This window comes from Athene noctua, chromosome 7, assembly GCF_965140245.1.
Source record: "Athene noctua chromosome 7, bAthNoc1.hap1.1, whole genome shotgun sequence".
Classification (NCBI taxonomy): domain Eukaryota; kingdom Metazoa; phylum Chordata; class Aves; order Strigiformes; family Strigidae; genus Athene; species Athene noctua.
Window position 1 is genome coordinate 11178522 of NC_134043.1, and position 25457 is coordinate 11203978.

Consider the following 25457-nt stretch of genomic DNA (forward strand, 5'->3'; position numbering starts at 1 on the left):
ACATATTTTTGTTTTTAAATGATACATTAAAAATTTTTCTTTAAAAAGGTACATTCTTGCATCTCTTTGAATAGTGTTACTGAATGGCAGTGATTTGCTCTGAGATTATCTTCATTAGTCTCATCCTAAATATCTTCCTTTAGGATGAAACTTAGTGTAACACATATTTATTGAATTGTCAGGTATCTAATTAATCTGGTGATACTGAACTGTCTATAAATGAGCTGTAGACAGCAGCTTCAGCTATTATTTGAAATTTACCCCAATACTTAGTCCAACTGTGTTTGCAACCAAAACCCACTCATGGATATGAACCCTTGGCTCTAGTAGTCCTATTTTTTCCAACCTTTCCACTTTTGCTGCTATGGGGCTACTTTGACCTCTTAACAACTAAGGCTGCTGCTCCAATGGACTCTGAATAAATTTATTCTTCAATTTACTACAAGTTACAGAAATCTTAATTTAAAAATCTGAATAAGATTAAATACAAGTTTCTTTTAAAAAGCAAATAGCTAAATTGTCTATCAGGAGTGTTGGATTGTAGGATTATGCCCTACTGTAAATGGTGAGGTCATTGAGGTGGCATTTGTAGAATTATGGGAATGTACAGTATAAAGCAGGTCTTTGAGCTGTGGTTTTAAGATGATTAGTTTGTAGCCATAAGACTTGTAAGCCTTATTTAGGACAACTGATTTTCAGAACGGGTAATGTATTTTGCCTGTAGTGATATTAAGCCTCTGTGCCAAATGCCCTTGATGGGTTCTCCTTTTTGGTGGGTGTTGCAAGTTAAGGCTTTGAAAGAGAAATTACCTGATTTTCCTGCCATGCCAGAGGAGGAGATGTTTCACCTCCTGTCTTACATTTCAGAATATCCTGATGTGACCTGCACCCGCACGTTGTGTTCTATAGAACGTATGTTGAAAAGCATGACTGTACGTGTAGTTGGGAAGGGTTCTGGGCATTAAAAGTAAATAAGACCACATTGGTGTAAGAGTACCTGGGGACTGGTTTTGGTTTGTGACCGTGATCAAGATTCTGTTGATGAGCTAATGAAAGTTAATTTTGTTCAGGAGTCCAAAAATATAAAGCTTCCTTAGAAGAGGGAGCAGGAATCAGAAGCAGCATAGATATTAAGTCTTTAATTACCTGAAACTAGTACAGATGTGTCCAGAAGTGCCTGCTGAGTGAAACTCAAGTATTGGTGAAACCAGTTATGCCTTGAAATTATTTGCAGTTCAGTAAGCCTGGTTAAACTGTCTTACAAAATTATTTTAGAAGCAAGACTGGAAAATCAAAGTGTTGGATGCTTTATTAAAATGGTAGTGCCATTCTAAAAATGAAGATGAAAATTCATTTTCTGAGAATAGATAATGATGATCAGAAGCTAGGAAGATCTAAAATTTGTTTGGTATTGTCTGATTGCTTTTCTCTCTCTCTTTTTTAATAGTGATCACATGGAAAATATTTATGGCTACTTAATGAAATATACCAATCTTGTCACTGGTTGGCAATATCGGTAAGTCTTTTATGGTGCTTTTTAGTAATGTTGGTCTTTGCAACATCTAAATGAACATGTTTCAGTTTTTTTAAATAATACTTGGATTTCCCTTTTTCTGTTGGGTGAACTTTATGGAAGAGTCTTGTGCTTTTCTCAGTATAGATTAAGCTAACGTGTAGATGGTATTTGTATTAAGGCATGATTAAGAAAAAATGCATAGGAGGTATGAATCAGTTCACTCATTTGGTGGCTTATAACTGCTTGTATGTGTAAAAAGCATGTACAGTGTTAATTTTTTTTTACTTTTCCATTTAAAATACTGTCTTTTTTTTTTCTGCTGACTCTTCAGCTTTATGCCGAATTCTGCCATCGTTTTTAAAAAAAGATATTTAAGGCTACTGAAAATTCAAACTCAAGCAAGCTTTTCCCTTTAGTTCCTCAGGATGTTTGTCTCCCCTTAATAACTTGCGCTTTTTTTATAGGTGAAACTCTTTGGTCAGGCTTTCTTCTGGATGCTGTTCCTAGAGCAGCACAGTGCAACCAAATTAATATTGGAGAGACAAGCCCTTAGCATACCACACCGACCAAGTTCCTGTGCTACCACTGGTGTGCAGTCACTTGTGTCAATACACTTATTGTTAAACTCAATTGAATAGTTGAAGCATAATATTCACTTTATTTTTTAAATCTGGAATTGCTTCAGTTTCACAGTTTTGTATCTGGGGCTGTTTTACCCTTAATTTATGTAATTTAAGGATGTATTAAGCCTTAGAGATTCAGGCTACTCTTTTGACTCCCAAAATCTTGCAATAGCACTCTTCTGTGGGCACACTGTTCTGTTGTGCAATCCCTGGTCTCTTAAAAAAAAAAATTGCTAAGAACTTAATTTTTGTGCGGTCTTGTTGGGGACATAATTCATATGTCTGGGGTTGTACTGACTCAAGTCTTTAAGTCTCAATCCCATCTGTGCCAACTTGTAATGAAAGTCTTAACTTGTCCCAGTACCACTCCCCCCCAACCCCCGGTGGGGGGAGGGGGGGAAGAAAAAAAAAAGAGAGCTGGTTTCATTTAGTATATTTGCTTTGTTGTTATTGCAGATTTTTTGTTTTAAACAATGATGCTGGCCTGCTGGAGTACTTTGTGAATGAGCAGTCTAGACACCTAAAGCCCAGGGGTACCCTGCAGCTAGCTGGAGCTGTAATTTCCCCCAGTGATGAAGACTCTCATACCTTTACAGTCAATGCTGCCAGCGGGGAGCAGTATAAACTAAGAGGTAGGACCTGGATTCTTGGGCAGGGGATTCTTCCACTAGAGGACACTCCTGGCTCTCACCTGTGCCTGCTCTGCTGGGCTTGGCTGCACTGCCAAAGAGAGAGAACTTCTTTGGCAGACTGCTGCAATGAGAATTGTATGTGAAACTTTCATCCCACTCTTTAGTTAAAAACTGTTCTTCTCTGTGGATAGTTCCATATTCTTTCGGTTTGATGACTTGAAGATGACCGTGTACTTCAGATGTGTAGAATGGGGTTTAACTTCATGCATAATGTCCTGAAACTGTACTGATTCCAAGTTTTCACAATCATTGTAGGTAACAGTACTATGTTGATGCTTGTGGATCGCTGCATTATGCCTAATGTTCAGTTTGTTAGCCTTCTTGTGGTGGTTATAGAAGCCCATTCTCTGATTTTGTAGGCTACAGAAATCTGGGCTAATGTTTTTTAGTATTTCTTCCCTTGAAAACTTGCTGTCACTTTCTAATTGAGGGCACCTTACTTTTATTCCAGGAAAACGTGTCATCTTATATTGAAATGTATGTGAGGGAAGTTATTGTTTGTTGAAGTTATATGCCATTTATGTTGAACTTGATTTAATGTTATAGTTAATTACAGATCAGCTAAACAAGTTTTAAATTAAAAAGAAAACTTTGCACTGTTAGTCTTGTGACTATTTTAAAGAATTAAGCATTCTTTTTTACCCATACTTTGAAATGTCTTAATTTACATAATCATTTTGGTTTGCTTTTGTTAGCTACTGATGCTAAAGAACGGCAACACTGGGTTAGCAGGCTACAGATATGCACACAGCATCACACGGAAGCTATTGGAAAGGTATCGCATGACTGATATTTTCATGGGCAAAAATAACTTAGGCTGGTGGTAGTAGTAGCTGCAAATACAACTATCCTGTTATCTAAGAGAAATACTACAAAAGGGTGTGTGGTTGGGTTTGAAACTTATGTCAAGAAACATTTTTCTGAGTAGTAGCTGACTTGTAATAAGTATGCATTAGGAATGAAACAAAGTGAAGTCCATTTGCCTCTGGAGATCTGAATGGTCTTCCCTGAGCAGGTACTGGTGAGCTGGTGTTTGAGCAGGAGGCAGAGCTGAAAGATCAGAGTGTTAGTCTAGTATTGTCTAGTTATTTTTTCTTAACGGATGAGGAAACAGGTCATCAGTGTTACTTGAAGCCCTTTCATTTTTTTGAGCTTTACCTTTTTTTTTTAACCTTTACAGTGTTGTTTTCTTCCTGAAACCACTCAACGGCCTACAGATATATTTAGGATGAATTCTCATAAGCAAGACCTCAACACTACATCTGAGAGTTGTTGCTTCTATTTGTTAACCATGTGGTGGTTGCAAATGTAGTTTATTTTATAGAACCTCATGATTACCATAACACCTATTCTGATACATGGCTAAAACCTTGCTTTTGATCAACATCTTGTTGCTGGCTTTGTTGTAAGAGATAAGTTCAATGAATAGTTCTAAATTAAATCCCATTCTCTTAAATGTGAGCTCTAGGAGGCAGTTTCTAAGTGTTGTTGCAGATCAAGGACTAGTTTTCAAGTCAGAAGTGATACGTATTGATCAATTTCATTTCACAGATTGTTCATAATTAGACTCTAAACAGGGCAACTGTCAGCAGATAGTGCAACATATTTATTTAGCAGTTGCTACTAATACATTATTAGAGCTTTGTCATCTGTCCTTGCTCTCTAAAAAAAATTAAGAATTGAAGTGTTCTGCTTTATCTTTCAAATTAGGATATTTGCTGGTTATCAGGAATTAACTGTAAATGTTTCTCAATATGCTTATTTATTCACTAGAACAACCCTCCTCTGAAATCTCGCAGCTTCTCCCTTGCATCCCAAGGAAGTGCCAACTCTCCTGGTGTGCAAAGAAGACCCAGTCAAAATGCAGTTTCCTTTTTCAGTGTTGGACATCACAGATTGCCAACTGGAAAAAGAGTTCCTATTATGCAGCCAGATCATCTTGTAGATGTTAGAGAGGTTTGTATGCCTTAAATTATCTTATAATCTTTCGAAAGAGTTGTCCTATTATTTGTAGGATTGTGAAGAAACCTGCTATTCTTAGTTGCATATATTGTCAATAGCATGTCCTACGCTATTATTGCACAGGTGTGAGAGGATAAGTAACTTGCCTTGGCTAATGGTAGAAGTATGTGGTGTATGTTCTATGACTTCTGTACTCTGCAATAATATCCTGATGCTCAGAGTAGAACTCTGCACGTTCTCATTTTTGCAAGTCTTAGCACTACAGGTGACAAGGGAATATCCTTAAGGAAATGTAGCATCACATACTATGATACTATTACATTGTACACTGTTTTCTCCCCACGTCAAGCTATAGAAGAACTGACTAAGCTATACTTGTATCTCCTATGACTGAGGAGCAATTAGTCATGACTGGTTTAAGAATACGAAAGTACCACTTCTTGGTATGCTAATTCATGGGGACAAATTTTGTAGGGGTGGATGTGACTGAAAAAAGAGCAAAATAAAACTAGTGATTTGGAAGCATTTTTTTTTTCACTACACATTCAGGTGTAGTGTATTTTGTAAAAAAATTACCTTTTCATCTTGACTGAGGGAATGGCCTGATTACTGTTTGATTAACTGGTGAATATTTACAGTGTAGATCATGCAAATCTAAAGATAATACTAAAACAAAATTTGTTGCTGAATTGCAATCCTGGGTTATTAGTAGTATTGATATTAATGAGTATTTTAATATTAGCAGTGTAATTAGCACAGTGTGATACATTTCTTGGCAAAAATAAGTTTCTAATGAATGACTTTTTAATTTAGCAAATAAGGATCTAGGAAGCATGACTAGTAGAAAGTGAGCTTAGACAAACTGGGACAGAGAAGTGCTCTGTATTATGAGGGTCATTAACCTTAAAATATGTGGCTGAGCATTGTTGTAAGTTCATCGGCGGGAGGCTGTAAATAAGTATTGAAAATACTTTCCCTGGTATGGTATGCTGCCATCGTCATTGTTCCTTGATTTAAATCAAGTGCTGTGGCATAATTATTGATATTCAGTAGGCTAGGAAAAGTGACCACCTCTTTAGACCTTAGGATCTGTGAATCTCTCTGTCCACAGCAGACTGTTCTTGCAAATATCTTGCTGCCATCCTGTTTATATCCTCTAATAGCAGCAAAGTCTCTTTAAAGTGCTGATGCAAAGAGATCTGAAGTCCATCAGGTAGTCAGGAAAACTTCAGCTGGCATTTCTGTGGCTTCTGTTTTTTATGAGCTGGTTCATCTGCTTTATCTTCTGAAAGAGAAGTTTGTCTTCCAAGTTAGTTTTAAAACTGAATTTTTACAGGTAGTTGCTTTTCGGTTTGATTCATAAAGTGTACCTTTTACTTGTGATAAACTTCTTACTAGTGTGGTACAATTGTAACGTATGGTAAACTTAAACAGTACTTGCACTTTCCTACCTATTGTGTGAAAATGGCAACAATACAGAATATAACATTAATATTTACAGAATTTATGCTAATAGCTCTCTTAGCAGTTTTTCTTTCTTTTATCTGTTGCTGTATTTTGGTGTTTGAGAAGCTACCTTTAAGTGAGGTAATGTTTCAGAAATGGCTTTTTAACTTTCCAAATGGCAATATGGCATTCAAAATTGGAGGGAGGAAAGAAGAGAGGGTGTGAGTTGGAGTAGTGGCTTGCATCCTGTAATTGGGATTCTCACTGGGGAGGAAGTAAAGTAGAATAAGTTTTCTTAGCATTGCAAAGAACACAGAAAGCTGTTCGTGTTCCTTTTTGATTGCTACTGAATTTGGTGACACAGCATGATTATTTATCAACTTAAAATTTTTTGACTTGTACAGATGAAGAATCCTCGGTAATGTTAACTCTTCTGAATGTCAGTTTGCTTACCTTTCTGAAGCTGAAACGCTTGTTAGATACAATGCCTACCTTTTTTTTTTTTTTTTAGATACAGTTAAAATACTTAAAGGTCAGGTGCATGGCTGTTACACTTTAGCGTGATACCGCTGGAATAGTTACTAATTCAGTTTGAGAAGCTGTGGGAAGAACAGCTTCTCTTTCAGAGTAGTGACCTTTTTCTGATTTTCCTGTGAATTGCAGTATATCTGAGTCTTCTCTCAGTTTATTTCCCTTCTAATTCCCCTTTTTCTTGGCCAAATACATGTCATGCTGCTGACTTGAATACCTTGGAAAACAGATCTAAGAGGATCTTTATGCTGACTCGCACTAAATGCAGGTGTGTGTGTTTGCAAAGTGAGAACTATAGCCTGTGTGCTTATGATAGATTTTGGGTTTTTAATGACAGTGCTTTTGTCCCCTGGCACTATTTAAATTTTTTTTTTTTTTTTTTTTTACAAGTCTGAGTATATAAACAGGAAAAACTTAGGACTGTTCAAAGTGTGTTCTTTGAAAGGGGAGATGTGCCTCTTTAAACTGCAATGCTGAGTATAGCATGGCTTGTCCTATTGTCTACCCTGATCCTGGAATGAGGTGCCTGGGTACTACCTCATAGTAAATTACTAAGAGTGAAGATCACCAGAAGGATTGTGGTGATTTGTCAACTAATTATCTGTGGTGGGTTGGTTTTTTTTTTTTAAATCCATCAGAGTTTTTCAAAGTATTGGAAGAAACCTTACACACAAAAGATTTATATCACGTTCATGACTGGAAGAAAATAAGACGTGTTCTGATAGCAGCTGGTGTGTTTGCATAGGCAGGGCTATATAAGTGTTTTACTAGCTTTCTGCCCTGTTGCTCTTGGGACATGCTAAGGCTGACTGTGCACAGTTAACTCCACTTCCAAAAAGCCAATGCTCTGTAAGTTCACACCATAGCATGCTATGTAGCCAAGCCCTAAAATGTTCCACATACCACATACCGTGAACTTGGATGAATACATATTGTTTAAGTATTTATTACTTAAGTATTTATTGCATAAAACCTTAAAAGCAGTTCCTGGAAGGGATTGCAGACAAAGGTGCTGAAAAAAATAAAATCAGTAAGATACTGCTAGAATTGGTGAATTAAAAAACTAAGTAGTGCCATAGCAGTTAAACGCATGAGTGCATCTCAGATTCTTTAAAGAAATTCTCCTGCTCTGCTAAATCAATCTGTTTTTACATTTAACTTAACTGCCAGAACACGTAATGATTGCAGAGTAGTGCTTTCCAGTTACATTAATGCTGCTTGTACCTCCCCAGAAAAGGGACTAGCACGTAAAGAAGTTTGCTTTCAACCCTGTGATTCAAAATCAGGCAATGTTTTGCTTCTTTGAGTACAAAGAGGAGAGTATGTAGGTTTTTGGAAGACCACAGTGTGCTGCTTGATGGCTGGTGTGCTTAGCTGCTATACTTCTGGCAGGCAAATGGGCTTGCAGGTTCTGTGATGTCGGGATGTGTGAAGGAGGAAAGGAGCTTGGGGGAGAGCAAGGGGGACAACGACAACAGGAGCTTTCTAATTTGAACACATAATGAAGGTGAAAATCCTGCTGTTATTTCTTCCTCTCTGCAAAGTAAACAGATAGTGATCCTAAGCGTGGTAGCAGTGCAGACAGTAAACGAGAATCCAATATGGTTTGACCAAACTGAGTGATACAGTTTTTTTTCCTTTAAAGTGCTGGATTTATTCTTGTAGGAGTGAAAAGATCTTGAACCCACTGATAGTAGTACCTCATAGATCCTCTTGCAGGCTGTGCAGAGCACAGAGCTTAACACAGAGTGTGTGGGGGGTTTTTCCCCACCCTGTCCCTATCAACCAGGCATGAAAGTGTTTGATATTTACTGCAGCAAGTGTCATGTTCAAATTCCTCTTTGCTTTTTTTGAAGCCACTTTGATATTCTTTTCCTTGTTAATAAGGTGCCGTGTATTGCTGTGGGAATTTCATCATGCATTTAATGACTCTTCAGTAGCTGCATCAAGAAAAAAAAAGTACTATTAACTTCACATACATCCATTACCTTGTAGTTTTATTACCTTGATAAAATCATTTGGGATCCTCTATGTGCACATACACACATATGACACGACACAGTTCCATCGCCTGATAAATAACTGCTTTGTTTGACAGATGATGTCTCAGGCTGAGGGCCAGCAGAGAGACTTGATCAGGAGCATAGAATGCCTTCCTGTCTCCGGTCACCTTACATCCTTGGATCAAGACCTGTTAATGCTCAAAGCAACTTCCATGGCAACCATGAACTGCTTAAATGACTGTTTCCATATTCTCCAGTTACAACACGCTTCTCAACAAAAGGGATCCTTACCAGCAGGTGGGTATAGATGCTCACAAAGAGCAGAACTCTATAACAAATATGAATCCTTTCCTTCTTGCAAAAATACTTGTTCCACTAAATCCAGTTTCACAAGGGCGGACAAAGCTGCTGGCTGCCTGGTTTCTTGTGATTTTTTTCCAGAGTCTGACTTGCTGGTGTTGGGTAGAATTCCATGCATATTATATATTTTTTTAATTTATTCTATCAAGAACCATATAGCAGCAGATGCATAAATGTAACATCTAATTGTTGTGGAGCATCTCACAACAGAATAAATTACATAAGGCACAACAGCAAGAAGGCTGCCTTTAGTATGTAATATTCTGAGGCCAGGACAGACTTGTAAGCAAATGCAAATTGGTTGAAGGTGTTAAAAAAAAAAAAAAAAAAAATCTCTTTAGCAACCAACCCTCCCAACAAACAAACCAAAAACTCCCCAAACCCTACTGCTAATGGGTGTGGAATAACATGCATTCACAGACAGCAGACAGATATGTTGCTTTGTTTGCACAATCCATGCTTTTATGCAAGTAGGTGCTTACCAGAATCATTCCACCTAATTTGTGTGTTGAACTGAATGTGTTGTTTCCTGTTTAAATTCTTTTGCATCTTACTGTGATTTTTTTTTTTTACGTGGCTTTTTGTGAGCAAAACCACAACAGATATGGTAGCTATGGTAAGTATGTAACAAAGTACACTCATAAGTTGTCTCTTATCTCATCTTTTCCATATTCCTGTCATATTTGTGGTACTTGCTTTGCCAGTGCATATTATTTCAGAGCTGTAATTAGTTTAGCTTCTAAGATGAAAAAGTATGTTGTATGAAAGTATTAAAACTATATAAAAGTAGTTTGTGATTCTTAAATCCCCACAGGCATTAAAAGAGAATATGTGAATAAGGTGAATTAACTTTTTTGCTATATTTCAGTTCAAAATTTAATTTTAAAAATGAAAAACTGGATGGCACCTCTCCAAATCTTTGTCTGAACCCCAGAGTTACTCACAGTGAAAGGACTCTTCCTATTCTCTGTGAGTTTTTTTACCTATTGATGTATAACTGTGGGAGATGCATATCAGAAGTCTTTTTATTTTGACATTTTTGCATGTGTGCTACTAAGGTGGGGTTTTTTGACTCATTACTATATCTGGTGAAATAAAAGGGTCCAATGAGCACCACTGTAATAAATTATGAAGATAAGGGTTCTCTGATGAATGTTTTTGTTGGTTTTTAATTTTTTAAACTATGCAGGGAAAAGCTCAACTCATCTGACAGCTATTCAGTTGGTATCTGCCTGTTAATGGCAGATTCAAAAACATTGCTTGAAAATGTCCAAATCTTGAAGATTTCTGGTGATATCTGAGAGGGATGGATGGAGGGGGGAGGAGCAGCAGATTGGATGATACGTTACTAGGCCCAGAGTTAAAACCCGATCATGAAGAGAATACATGTGCCTTTCTGCAGCCTTCCACTCTTCCACTGGTGTGGCCTTTCTAGAAACACTGTAATGCGTTTGTTCCTTTCAAGTTTTGTAAAGAGCTTTTTTTCTTTGTGTGTGTTTTTCTTTTTTTTTTTCCTGTCTTTTTTTGTTTTAAATCCATTTATCTTAGACTTCCCCCCCTGACTCCGGAGGGGTACTTTTCCTTTTGGTTCAACTGGTGGAGTCTTTTTGGTAGGCTTCAGAAGTTCATATAGAAAAGAAAAAGGGTTGTGGCTTAGTTCAAATGCCTGCAGGAGGCATTTCTATATTTAAGTGTACGCAAACATAAAATGATGTAGAAAAAAATCTGACATACAGACTCTTCTATCTAACAAAATATATTCAAGCACTATTTAATCTTCCTAGGATCATAAACACAGGTCAGCATGCTTCAGCTAGATATGAGTGAGGTGCAGCAAGAAGTGATGATGAAGAGGAGACTTGTCTAACAGAACATAAATTTAAACATGAAGTGGGAAAAAAGTATTCTTGGGTCTGTTAAAGTGGTACTTGACTGCTAAGAATGTGTTGCGAAAGTGCTTGTCAGAATTAGAAATTTTGTAAGAGTGCCAGTTTGCTCTAAATTGTTAGAAGACAAAAAAAAACCACAACAGAAAAGTGAAAATACTGCCCCAGCTGTAGCATTTATGGTACCTCAAGGTGTACCATAAATCACAAACTTAAAGATGAACAGGAAAGTTGCAGCTGTTAAGTTTTCCTAATTTCAAGTCAAAAGTGGCGAAATGCACTGGATTTAAAAAAAAAAAAAAGCAAAAGTACTACGTTATTATAAAGGTGAATTGCAACAACAATTTGCAACTCTTGAAGAAAAATGTTGAAAGTGAAGACTATAAACTGAGACCTCTGTGTTGTAGCAGAGGAAGTGCTGACAACTCAACTGTTTAAAAAGAAATGGGGTGAATATTTTCAGAGGAAGAAGAAATCACAAGTAAAGAGAATAACTTGTGCCTACCCAAAATAGTCCAGAGCAGATTTGAATGTGATCTTCCAGTGGAGGAGAAGTATTAAGCTGGTATCCCGTCCACTTAAAGATTAAAACACAACTGGTAGCTCAAAGCACTTTAAAAACCCTCCTAGAATTTAACAGCAAAAATTAAGTGGAACTTAATAATAATAAATTGCGTTATTTTAGAAGTAGCTGATAGGGAGTATAAAAGGGAGGCTACTTGTTAATCTCAAGCTAATATAGAGGCAGTGTGTGTGGATTAAATGCAACCTGGAACATGTAATTAAAAATTATTGTGTTGAAAGGTACAGCTCAAAAGTAGGTATTGTGAAGAGGTTTTAAAGATGAGTAAAACCTTTACAAAAAAGTGTGACAGTGACATTCTGCACATCTTACTTTCTGACTTCTTTGAAACTTTTGTTTAAGTAGCTTAAACTGATGAGGGATTCTTGTTTCTTGATATGTAATGGATTAATGAGTAATAGACTTGCTGAAAGTGAACTTATGTTGCTGCAGAAGAAGTTGTCTTGTCCCCTTAGTAAAGCTGGACTTTTTTCCTGCCTCAGTATTTTCCTGGTGGAAATGCTGCTGTTTATGTGAATTAAGCTTACGCTGCTTGTTGTGGTTGAGGATGTGACCTAGTTCCAGGTAATAGAGGTCTGGAAATAAAGGATTATGTATCGTATAGGAAGAGACAACAGACACCTCAGTGTAGGTTCCTAAGCTCTGGAAACTGCTGTGTGGTGGTAGAAATTCAGGTTTCCTAATAATTTCTGTGTCCGCAAGCTAGCCATGATGGTTTGTTAGTTTGTGTATTCTTCAGTAAATATTGATTGGAGTTACCTGTACATTTATTAGCCTTTGAAAAATAATGGAACATTTCTATTATTAATGAGGAAACTGATCTGTTCTGATAAATTAGCTGGGGGTAACTAGAGATGCTGGAATCATCAAGTGGGTAATAGCTTTCCAAGACCCGCAGCTTTTTTTTTTTTTTAGCAACTATTATTTATTCAACAGTGTGTGCTTGCCTTCTTTGCAGCAAAAAAAGACAAGTACCCTCTCCAGAGAAAACACTGGCAACAAAACTTTTTTTGCTTTAGCTCTTTTTAGTCTAGAACTGAGCTGGGTTTGAGGAGCTGATAAATGGTGGGCTGCTTTTTTTTTTTTTGGTACCAGTTAAAGAAAATTGTGAGGGTTACTTAACATTCCCATGATACTGGGTTCTTCCTGTAGTGTCTGATTACACCTTTCATGACACCAACTAGTTTCTCCAGTCCAAGTTGCATGTATTACAGCTCACCAATCGCAGTGTTCGTGCTAATGATCACTGAAGGTGGTGTCTCATTGCACCACCTTTGTTTAGTGGCTGCTGAAGGGATTGGCTGCAGGAGGAATTGGCTGCTTTCAGCTAATTCCTTAAAAAAAAAATAGCTCTTTTGTGAGAACTGCTATTTACTGACCTTCCAGAGGATGAGCAAGTTTCAGCGCAAACTTTCTTTTGCTTCAGGAACAACGATCAATTGGCTGGAACCGAAGATATCTCTGGCAAACCACTTCAAAAATGGAGCAGCTCAGAATTTCCCAGCAGAGATAAACAAGCCAGCATCTGTCAGAGAAGAGCAGTCCATTGCAGAGCCCTGCCAGCTAACAAGGGTAAGGTAATGTGAACATCCCGTTTCTGTGGGGAATTATTTTGAGGAATATCTGTAAATATTTCAATCATATTATGTGAAAATTATTTAATGCCAGTTCTTCTCACACTTTTTGATTAACTGTGTTGGAGAAGGAGTGCGTACAGTTGTCGTAATGAAACTTCCTACCTTGCTTTTTCAATAAATTCTTGCTGCTTTCTGTAACTAGCTGTCAAATGGAGGGAGCCAATTTGGATGGTAATGCAAGGAGTTGAAGCAGGCAGTATTCCCTTGCATTTTGATCTAAAACAAGTGGATACTGAAGTGCAAAAAACCTAACTGGAATTCACGACGCTCTCAAAATAGGCCTGAGAAGGACTGCCTAAGCAGATGAAGGATGAAATTGCCAGTGTCCAGCTATTAAATCTCCCTGTCTTTCTTTTCTGTCTCTTGCTCCATCTGTTTTTCTTAATCTGAGCAACTCTCATCACTTGACTTCAGGATGGCTTAATGTATTTGAAATACAGCTGCAGTCTGCATCATTATAACTGTCAAAATTGTTTTGAAGTGCAAAATACTAAATTAAAATACTATCAGGGTTTATGATAACATGTTTTCCTAACTAAACTAGAAAATCATAATTATATTCTTTTTATACTAGCTGGTTTTGCACAGTTGTTTGGCTGAGACTATCATTGTGAAGAGATAATGTGCTGTTGTACGTTTCTGCAACAGCACTGTGCTATCTTACAGCAAAATCGAAACAAAAAAATTTTTTTTCACTTGCTATAGTTTATAGATTTTTTTTTTTTAAGTGGATCAGAGTAGTTGCTACTAAGTTGAAAAAAAAATGAAACCAGGAGCTTTCAAATAAATCATTTAATTGCTTCCTTCTAATAATTAAGCAAGTATGGTTCAAGTGCTTAATGTATATCATTGTCTGTATTTGGGATATGACTAGTCTCATCACTCCTCTCGGATATTTTCAGCTCCCTTATTTATAATAGCAGAACAGCACAGCATTTGAGAGGAGTCACCTGTGCGATACTGCAGTTTTCGTCAGGGTTTGCGCTCTGTGTCAGAGCTTGGCTCCCTGCTTTTGGTGGTTGAGTGTTCATAAATTTGCCTTGAGCCCAGGATAAAGAGCTTTGCTTAGGCAGATGGATGTTGCTGCCCTCCTGTGGCATTCAGTGCCTCTCCCCTTGGCATCTGCCTCCCTCCAGCTGTTTGCCCCAGGAGGATGCTGCTCAGAGCCCTAGGAATACCACCATCCCTTCTGCCTGAAGCATTCAGCTTTCTGCTAACAGGGTAAAGGCTGTTAAAATGGTACTAATATTTCTGCTAGTGTTTCTGGGTGCTTTAGTTATATTAACAGACAGGCAGCGTGTGTGGTGTATGTGTGAGGGTTTTTTGTTGTTGTTTTTATAAAAACCACTCCAAGCTACTCTTCCTTTTTCCTTTATTGTTACGTACTGGCACTAGCAGCAACATTGATAATGCTTGTGAAGAGTAGCCTGCAGATACGTTGATTGCCTGTCATTGGGCATGACAGTAACCAAGTATCTAGGAACTACCATTTGCTACAGCCTTTGGAGTAATAATGGCAACTCTGGAAAGCCTGAAGTAGTGTGGAGGTGGAGAGGAGTTACTGAGGTGGTTGGAATTTCTGCTAGCTTTTCCTTCGCTGGTTTTATGTACATGTTAACATGCTTGCAATTCTGTTAGCTCACAAAACTTACAGGAAAGCAGGTTGTATTTACTTTTAAGCTTTTTTTTCTTTTCCTGTGACCCATGTGAGAGGTGGTAAGAAATCTTTTCCTGAGTCTGCTAGAGGAAATCTGAGCTGACATCTTAATGTCCCTTTACATTCTTCAATTGTTGTTTATCGTGGGGGGATTCCATCACACAGCTCTCTGCAGGGGTTTATTTAGATAGTCTTTTTTTTCATACACGGACAGTTAAATACAATATGAAATCCTTATTGAAGATTGTCTGGCCAGTCACATCTTTGAGCTGATGTTTATGGCTCTTGTCCCAGGAACCTGAAGAAATAAATCCAGATGAGGAGCTGGAGGATATCTGTGATGATAAAGAAGATGATCTAGGAGCGGTAGAAGAACAGCGCAGTGTTATCTTGCATCTCTTGTCTCAGCTGAAGCTTGGCATGGACTTAACAAGAGTAAGTAACTGAAGTGTGAAGACTGGCTTCAGTAAAAGTGTAGTGCTGTTTTGAACTCCACTCCTGTGTTGAACAGTATTGTGTTTAATATGAAATTGTGGCCTGTAGCAACTTCAGGTCACAAGATCTGATGTCCCAGGACATAGAAGGTTTTAAGTGAAACATGCTGAGGGACTGGATTTTCTTCAATGCAACTTGCCTTATCTTTTCTATTACATTCTCTTTGTGTTTTCTACTTTGTTTTTGTTGGCTTTCCTGTAATGGGCTGTTTTCTTTTCTGTGTTTGCATTTTACTATTTCCATGCTGGTTTTGACAGCCTTCTCATATTTTTGTCTTTCTGCTTTCCTTCTGTGATTTTTTTTTTTCACTTGATAATGCTTTACATTCAACTGGCATAACCCTATACCTGTATTCATGCTGCTTCTGAAAAGTTTTCTTTTGTTTCCCCATTATCAGATGTCTGTTTATGCCTCTCCGTCCTATTCTTATTTCTGTGTTTGCCCACAGCTATAGCAAGCAGGAACAAAGTTATACTGGAGAGAAGTGGGTTTGGCACTTCAGTACAGATCTCAAAAGCAAGCAGCTTTGAAAAATTAATGCTCAGTTGCTAATAGACACCTTGGGCAGCAAATCTGGGAAAATCTGACTGCTACCAACTTATGTTCAATTCACTCTAGTAAACACTTGTTACCATAAGCACTAGACACTTTTAAATGAAAAAAATGGACTTTATAGTGGAATAGAATGAGGAAAGCACTCTCTTGGAATTATGGATCATAATTTTTTTTAAGCTATGTTTTTTGAGCACTAGCTACTTGGCCACTAGAAACACTTGTGTTGTGGAGGTTACATCTCACAGTTTAGAAAAATAGTGGTATGAATGGGCCCTGCTGCCTGTGAGCCAGACTTAAAACCCTGCTGCTTAATCAAGAATTCATTAAGACATTATTTCATTTAGATTGGATTTGGTCTATCTTTTTCTCTTAATTGCAGCAAATTGTCAAGTCTGTCTACCAGTGGTGACTTTTGGCTGCGTGTGTAGAATGGTCTTTAGTTCAGAGCAGGCAAAGCATTGAAATGTGACGAACCTGACTTCAAAATAGGTAACAAAGTTGTTGGAATCACATTTAGCTTAAATATATGGGTACTGAAATGAAAAGCAACTTTAACATTCCAGGTTGGTGTTGCAATAACATGGCAAGTATATTCAGTTTATTAAGAGCCTTATGTCTGTGCTCTACCTCTTTGAATGCAGCTGATTTAAATGGATGTTTGAGACACCCTGTGTTGCTCTTAACAACAGTTATGTGAGGTTAGTTGCCACTACAGGGAAGGAAAAGACTGATGATACCCACAGCCTCTTACTCTACAGCATTGCTCTTGGCCCAGCAAAGGACAGAACTGCCAGTTTTTATAGTGTTGTTTGTAACTGGGAAGGTATAAGGTTCTCTGCTCAGAGGTATGGGATCAACCTATGCTATGTTATTTCTCGTGGCTACTTGTCTGAGTTGCTGTGGTCAGAGAGACTCTGCAGGCTCTCAAGAGCACTGGCATAATTTTCCTGCTTTTCTCTCCATTAGACAAAACCTTTCCTAATCTCTGCTCTGAACCTTCCTTGCTGTAGTTTGAGCTCCTTCCTGCTTGTTTTCTCCTACACAGACATGTGAGATACATTGTCTCTTTGCAGCTCTTTCATGTTTTTTGAGGGATGCTTCGTCCCTTTCAATCTCTTTAGCCCTGATAGTACTTATTGGGCTTTTTTTCTCCTTATAAATTGCTTTTCTGGGGCCTCTGATCACTGTATTTTGCTCACATCTTAGAAGAGGGGCAGAAAGTTCAGTCTGAATGTGGTGTCCAGAACAATACAGAATCCTCCACCTGAGAACTTCCTCTATAAAAATGCCCATCTCATTGTTTTACTTGCTAAAGTTTTTGGGTTTTCTTTTATTTCAGGTGGTTCTTCCCACTTTTATTTTAGAGAAGCGATCATTGTTGGAGATGTATGCAGACTTCATGTCCCATCCAGACCTCTTCATTGCAATCACAAACGGCACTACCCCCGAGGAGAGGATGATCCGCTTTGTTGAGTATTATCTCACTTCATTCCACGAAGGTCGCAAAGGAGCTATTGCAAAGAAACCATACAATCCAATCATTGGGGAAACGTTTCACTGCTCCTGGAGGATGCCGAAGAGTGACGTAGCTACTGATGCTGGCAGTAACTTCTCTGTTCAGCCCCCTTCAGAGCAAGTAACTTTGTCTAAAGATACAGAAGGCCAAACAGACCCGGACTACTATACAGTAAAATTTGTAGCTGAGCAAGTGTCCCACCATCCTCCTGTCTCAGGGTTTTATGCTGAATGCGTAGAGAGAAAGATGTGTGTCAATGCCCACGTCTGGACAAAAAGTAAATTCTTAGGAATGTCAATAGGAGTTACAATGATTGGTGAGGGTAAGTGTAACTTCTGTCCTGTATTCATTTTCGAAGATTGTTAAAATGTTTGATAGGAAATCTGATGTTATATTCCTATGGCAGAAATACAGATGAATACTGCTTAGTAGTTTTGTTTCAAAGACTTTTAAAATACCTGCTTGCAGATGTCAGTGGGTTTTCAGATTCTTTTTTTTCATGTACTTCTGGTTTTCCTCTAATCTCTGATCTTCAAGCCTTAATGTACAATCATTCAGTGATTTCTTTATTTTTACTGTTTACAAAGTACAGAAGATACTACAAGTTCTCATTATGAACAGCAACTTTTCATATGGGGGGAAAAAGTTAGACAGGTTTATGCTTTGCCAAAAATCAGGATTATACTTGGAAATAAAATTTTGACTTTTAAACCTAAGGGCAGTTACTGTGATGTAAACTGGTATTTACGAATCTTTCCAAAGCATTGGACAAACTAATTTGTATTAGACATTTATTAAATAGAAGTGTTGTTGCATTTGCGTGTATTGCACTTCATGTATCTTACTAAGCAAGTTTTAATTTTAACTAGAGAAATTGGATCCTTTAGTGACAGAGAAGGGTAACTGCCCTTAAACTGTAATTTCCCTTTAGTACTAGTATTTACTGCAGGAGATGAGACAGCATCTCCCATTCTGTGTCCCCAGTTTGTATTGCCCAGTAACTGGGGGTTCCAGGCACTTGCATGTATGTACAACTACATACTGGACAAGGGAATGAGCATGGCAGGGGATGTGGAAGGCACATCTCAGTGCTTTGGCCGTACCAGGTAATTTCTGAAGGTAATACCTCCTCTAGGTCATTTCTCAAATCATGTAATAACTTTTCAGAATTTCTCATGTTTTTCATACTTATGTCAGATGCACAGTGATAATGTGCTACAGAGGCATGGGGTGATGCAGACAGCAGTTGGTTGTCATGCTATGTTCTTGTAACGGTAAGAGGTAGATATTGTGGTGATGTTTGTTTTTATTTAAATAGGAATGAAACAAACCCACACATCTTAAAACCCAAAGAAAAAAGTTACTTTTTAAATGCTATTCTTGACACTTTGCAAAAACTGTCAGGAAAGAGTTGGGTTTATCTTGGCAGAGGGGTGTGGTAAGGAGAACTATCTCTGCTACCTGTCTTCAGATAGGGTAAGATGTAACATAGGGAGGGAAAACAGGAATATTGGCCTTCCTCAGGGTCTGCGGTTCAGCATATTAATTCGTTATTTCCTTATGTCAGCATAAGTCTTGTGTTGCTGTGCTCCAGAACCATGAATAAGAGTGACCGGCCCATTTACATACTATGGAAAAGTATGTTGCACAGCACAATATTGTACTTTATGGAGCAGTATTATTAGGATAAATTGTCTTTTCCCCAAAGAAACATAAATTCATGTTATTTAGGTTAGTACTTTCAGAAGAATGTATCTAGAATCTGTAATGTCACTTTTGTATGTGTGGGTTTTTTAAATTTTTTTTGGTGTGAGGGGCTATGAGGAAAAGTAGTTAGATGTAGTATTGGCTCTGTTTCAATTACTCATTTGGTCTTTTCTAAAATGGTGCTGATTTAGTGATTCTTGTACTTCTTCACACAGGTCTCTTAAGTCTCTTGGAACATGGGGAAGAATACACGTTCTCTCTGCCCTGTGCATATGCTCGGTCAATTCTAACTGTTCCCTGGGTAGAACTAGGAGGAAAAGTCAACATTAACTGTGTGAAGACTGGGTATTCTGCAAGTATTAACTTTCACACCAAGCCCTTCTATGGTGGCAAGTTGCATCGGTGAGAACACCTTTTTTTTCTGTTTTAGCACATAATCTGTGCTCTAGAACTGCAGTAGTTGCATAACTCCCCCATTCTGTGTGCTGAATAATACTTATTTGATAGTCTGAGAAAATGTAGTTTTTCCTGTTTATAAACACTTGAGGTATTATTGTGCTCTTAAACAATATCATAGCTAAACAACTGCATCTCGTGTGACCCTCAAGGAAAAATCAGGTTACATTTAAAGACAGTAAGAAAGTTCCATGTCTGACTCTATTCAAACCACTGGGAAAACAAAGCTCCTGGCTCTTATTCCTGGCTGCCACTGATTGTCTTAGTTCTGGTAGAAGTGGGTTAGTGTTTCCTATTTTTCGATTTGCTCTTTGTTTCAAATGAGGTTGATGTTGCTGTCTTAAAGGATTGCATGTTGTTTGCACTGCAGGGATCATTAATAAATAGTCTTCTGATACTTACTGGTCTTAGGATTTCTGTATAAGAAACATATGACTATCAAGTTTAGGCAATTTCTAGAAAATGTCTAGGTAAAAATAGCCTTTTAAAGACAAAAATGGTATTTCTCATGGTGGTCATTCTTCACGTGTATGTATGTTTAAAAACTAACAGGTAAAAGAAGAATCCAGGAATAGTTTGCTTGGGGTTACTTTTAGCAGATTCTTGAAGTGTCTGCACACTTGGTGTAAAAGCTTTTGAAACTCATTAACATTGATGTTCTTAAACACTTTATAGTAAGGCTGCTGCAGATAAACCTTGTGTTAATACAGAGACAATTAATTGAGGAAAGAGGAGAATTAAGTAGCAGTCACACAAAAAATATCTAATTCCAGAGCATTTTGCACTCAGCCATTTACTGGACAGTGCTTGTTTAAATCTTTCATAGATTAAACGTGTTAGAGATAATAATGAAATATCTTGACATTCTAGGTTGTTATATTTCTTAAACATGGGTTGCTCTCTCAGCTTGCAAAAAATCAGCACTCTTCTCTAAATCACTTTTCCTGAAACAGTAGGATAAGGCCACATTTGTTGCTTAAAGGAAAACACCTTGAAACTCTTTGTCCCATAAATTTCCATATATGCTTTGAACTTAACCTGCAAGCACAGCTCTTCTGTCCCCATGGCATCTGGAGAACTAAAGCTTACATGTAGCTCTGTTTTACTTGTGACAATTTTGAAGTGACACATCATTTGGGATTTTTTTTTCTGTTACTTACAATGTATCTTCCACCTTGCAGTAGCTCCTGTTGTGCCATAAAAAATAAGCAATAGGATGCAATTTTACTTCAATGATTTAATTTTGGAAACTGTTTTGTTATTTATCTCTCTGAAATTAGTCACAGATGTAGAGGCTTTTTAAAGACAGATCTGTTCAAGGTACTGTAACTATTGAAAATTTGACATGGTGATGATTGGACATTGCCAAAAGAATCTCTTGATGGGGAAGCAGCAGTGTTGTCATGGTTACGCAGAGCGCAAGTGAGTTGCTATGGCAATGTTATAGATTTTTTTTGTAGAGTGACCATTGTTGTTAGTCCTCAGCTGGATATTGGCTCCTCCATCCTGTACTTCTAAGCTTGATGAGATAGAAGACAATGATAACAAACAGCTAGGCATATATCATTCATGCCAAGCTTACAAATAAGTGCTAGCAGATTTTTATCACTAATATTAGTTCAGGCAGACATTATGATCTGCAATTCTGGGAATGGTTTTTGTGTCACAGGGGAATGCAACTTGAAGAACTATAGGTTGCAATGAGAGTTTAATGTAGCAGCTTGGTACTGCACCTTAGTAGTGAGTGATCTAACTCTGTTCACTTTAAACTGAACAGAGACAGTAATTTTGTGATTGGTATTAAAATACTGGATGTCAGTGTTGTGTTGTAACCACACATTGCTTAGGAAAATCAAGCTCTTAAAGTTGTGAAGATGTAGCTGCAAAGTCCAAATGGGCTGGTCTTTGGCATCCTGGGGATTCAGTCTCTTCAGAGACCTCCTGGGAGGACAGGGACTCCACCATGTGTAATAGCTTTGGTGAGGTGTGTTTCGTTTCACAGGACGAAAAAGCAGCACAAAATGAAGGCTGCTTGCTTGTTGCCTACTCTTTCAGTTGTTTTCAGAAACTGTTAGTGCTTGTTAACTTCCACCAAAAAAAGCTTTAGCCTAATGTAAGCATGCTCTTATTGCTCATGTTGCTCCAACTCTGGCCTTCTTTCTTGAATGGATCTTAAATTTTTGTAATAGAAAATGGTGTGTGAGCAGCACATATTCATCAGTCTGGGGTTTTTCGGAAGATCTTTCTAATGAAGCTAAATTAGGTTTGAGCTGCTGGACCATGGTGTGGTTTCAGCTGCCTCCCACATATGCAAGATGTGGCAGAAGCCCTGGCTGCTGCCTCCTGCTCTGGGCTGGCTGCGAGCTTTTCCTGCTTGCCCTGGGGATTCTATGCAGGTCTGATTTGACTGGCAGCCAGTATCTCTGTGCTAGAAGGTCTGGCCTGTGATACTCATTTTGTTGCCTGAGAAATTAATTTATCTGTTTTGATGCTAGGCTTGGGGGTGGGGTGGGGAGACAGGTAGATTTAGACACAGCTGGAAGTGACTGGTGCATGTGGAAGAAGGGAAGCAGCATCTGCATGTCCTGTGCTTCCTTCTTCCTCTGAGTGTGGCACCACGCAGCCAGCGTGGGCAGGGAGGGGGCATGGAAGAGCTGCTTTCCACTCTTCTGTATGCAGTTGTTCAAAGGAAATAAGAGCAAACCAGTGGTGTGCAAGTTAGATATTACTAGCTGCACATAATGTGAGTGTGAAAGGAGATGTAACACGTGCTTTGTGTGAGCACTGATGAAATGCGGGAAGGGGGGCTGGAGAGTGGTGTGCTGTGGTGTGCTTGTGTATAGGTAACTGCAGTTTAATTGGAGCTGGAGAAGTGTCCTTTGGAATGCTGCAGCACCTTACAAGTGAGAATGTCTCAAGTCTTGTTTGCGTAGTGTGCAGACCCTTTTGTTTCCTGTTTCTAGAGAGCAGTTCTGTTTAAGGGTCATAATTTGCTTGCCTAGCAGTGCTTGGTAAGCTTCCACTCCTTCATTCAGGATGATGTGAGTGTCAGGAGGTCTTTGGACAGGTCTTGACATTGAGAAGAAAAATATGTATCAATGTATGTAATTATGGTGATACTTGAGCATTTGTCCAGCACCTTGAATGCAATATTGCATATCAGAAAGATATTTAGTATCTTGTTATTGACAGTTTTCTGTGCAAGGGATAGGAAGGAAAACCAGTTCTGATTCCTAGTTTTCTACCTTGCTTTCTGCCTTTGTGTGTCTGCTGCTTATGTGAGCAACTATGTCTGAGACCGTAAGATACATTCTTGCTAGAAAGTTTAATTTTTAAAGTCTGAACTAGGTATCGGATGTGATGTTTCAAGTGGAAATGATCAACTGCTTGTTACATGTGAACCAGCCTGTGTTAGTTTCTTCTTCGTTTTCAATTCCCTTAAAAGGTTTAAAACAAGTTTAAGCTGAAGCCAAAAATGGAGTTTCCTGGGTAACGTGAAGAGAACTAGAGCAACGAGTGAAAGTCACTTTTCTCTTTGAGCTTCTCCATGCAAATACAATTCAAGTAACACACACTTTTCAGGCGTGTGACAAGTTTGCAAACTCATTCAGAGTTAAGTTGAGTGATTATGCAAGGAATCTTCAGCCATGGCCTTTTAAAAATAAATTGCTTTCCTAGAGTCACAGGTGAAGTGAAGCAGAACATGACAAACACAGTGGTATGCAGAGTGCAAGGGGAGTGGAACAGCGTGCTTGAGTTCACCTACAGCAACGGAGAGACAAAATACGTGGACTTGACAAAGCTGTCTGTGACAAGAAAACGAGTCCGGCCCCTTGAGAAACAAGGACCATTTGAGTCTAGGTAGAGTATGTGTTTACTGTTGTCTGACCCTTTTTCCTAAGCAGTCTGATGAATGCCTTAGGAGAACCTGCAAATGTAGATGACGTTTGTGGATGGTGCTTAGCAGCAATGATCTTAATTGTTAATTTTTTTAAAAACACGAAACAAGTGCATAGTGAAAAACAAGTGTAGGCATATGGTTGTCTCCTCTATTCATGGGTGAATTCTCTTATGAGTTCATAAAGTGCCGGCTAGAACAGAGCCTCCTTATTCGCTTTGTTTTTAACCATCAGCTACACAGGGGGCAGCCCCTGACAAGGGAGGTCCTCACAGGAAACTGCTTAAACTGCTTGTTGCACAACACTTCCACAGCAACTTTAAAGGATATATAAACTGACATTAGATTGGCACAGCCGAAGCCTCAGAGCCGTGAGGATCCACTCCTAATTGCTAGCATAGCTGTGAGACTTGGCCGTGAGCCCTTCCACGTGCACTGCACCATTGTGCTCTGACCTGGGTTGGTTTGTCTTGTGTAAGTGGAGGGAGTGCTTCTGTCCAGAAAGAACTGCATGTGGCGATCCTGTAGTTTGAGGTGGCAGGCTGAGAAAACTTCTGAAAAGTAAAGTTAACAATTGGTTTTGTAGGAGGCTGTGGCAGCATGTAACAGAGTCTCTGCGGGATGGAGACATCGATAAGGCTACGGAGCACAAACGAGCCCTTGAAGAACGACAGAGGAATGAAGAGAGGCTTCGTGCTGAAACAGAAACACCTTGGTGTACTAAATACTTCCTTAAAGAAGTAAGTTCCCAAGCAGTTAGCTGTTGACAAAGGCAGAGCTATAGTTAAAGTAGGTACACATATGGGTCCATGTCCTGTCAGAATATTTGTCCTTAGATCTTACAGTTTAGCTTCAGAGTAAGGTGAGCACTCCCAAACATGTAAAGGTATGACTTCACCCTTCACTTCCCAAACACTTTGATTTTTGCAATTCCCTTGCAACAAAATGTTTGCCTGTTTTGTAGTCCAGTTTCTCTTACCAGGCACTTCCTCATGACACATGGAAAAGAAATTTACATGTACACATGTAAATAGACTGTAACAATAAATACCTAAAGAAAACAATCAGTAGTACTAATTTTGCTTGTTTTGTACATATGAACCCAAGATATTGGCAAGAAGGAACATGAGTCCATTCTCAACTTAGAACCTTTTCTTGTATGTTTTATTTTGGATGGAGCTTATTTGTTCAATGGCTTAACCTGTATTTCAATAATGGTAGTAATAATAACATAGTAAGACTTTTAACAAGGTGAACTGCGGCCTACCCAGGAAGACTGGGGGCTGCTGGTATGATAACCTTGAAATAGTCTTTCCTTGTAATCCAGATGATGAGACCCTGCTTGTGTAGAGAGCTTTGCTGAGCCTCTTGCAAGAGGGGAGGACTCAACTAAAACTTATGCTGTAGTAGTTTAGATTCTCCTTGTAGTGAAAGCTTGATCTATTACAGTGCACTAATGTAACTCCCCCTTCTTCTTCCTATATCTGTGATCTAGCAAGGATTTAAAACACAGGCTAAAAAGTTTTTCCTTGGATTTATTCCAGTTTTATATTTTACAGTTCAGGACTCTCTGTTAGCTCCAATAAAGGTTTTTGTTCTTTGAAGCTATGTTAGTAGACTTAGGTATTTGTACTGTTAGTATCTAGATTTAGAAGAGGTGAAATTCTGTTGCTAACCTGAGATACAGATCTATTCAGAAAATGTTTAAACATAATTCTGAGCTGCTTCATTTCTAGGTAAGTAGTTGGGCTGTGTTAGAGCTGATCATCCTGGATAGTTGCCTCTCTGCTGACTTCTTGTCTGGCTTTCTGAAATGAAGTTGAAAAGCATGGCTTTCCATCTGGGCTAATTACAAGTGCAGTTGATTCCCAGAGAGTGCTGTGGCTCAACAAGAGTCCGCACATGTTCTGCAGTAGTCTCAGAAGCCTGTAGCA

The 25457-nt window shown here is 38.5% G+C and overlaps 1 protein-coding gene across 3 annotated transcripts in view; it reads left to right on the forward strand.

Annotated features, from left to right (window-relative positions):
- OSBPL11 (oxysterol binding protein like 11) overlaps positions 1 to 25457 on the forward strand; it is a 41814-nt gene that overhangs the window by 15380 nt on the left and 977 nt on the right. For all 3 annotated transcript variants that reach the window (XM_074911531.1, XM_074911533.1, XM_074911532.1), the window contains exons 2-12: positions 1448 to 1516; positions 2596 to 2771; positions 3527 to 3606; positions 4605 to 4787; positions 8869 to 9070; positions 13029 to 13174; positions 15191 to 15331; positions 17286 to 17784; positions 19385 to 19571; positions 23304 to 23486; positions 24110 to 24263. In XM_074911531.1, coding sequence (XP_074767632.1) covers positions 1448 to 1516; positions 2596 to 2771; positions 3527 to 3606; positions 4605 to 4787; positions 8869 to 9070; positions 13029 to 13174; positions 15191 to 15331; positions 17286 to 17784; positions 19385 to 19571; positions 23304 to 23486; positions 24110 to 24263 — 2020 coding nt within the window. The remainder of the gene's footprint in view (positions 1 to 1447; positions 1517 to 2595; positions 2772 to 3526; positions 3607 to 4604; positions 4788 to 8868; positions 9071 to 13028; positions 13175 to 15190; positions 15332 to 17285; positions 17785 to 19384; positions 19572 to 23303; positions 23487 to 24109; positions 24264 to 25457) is intronic.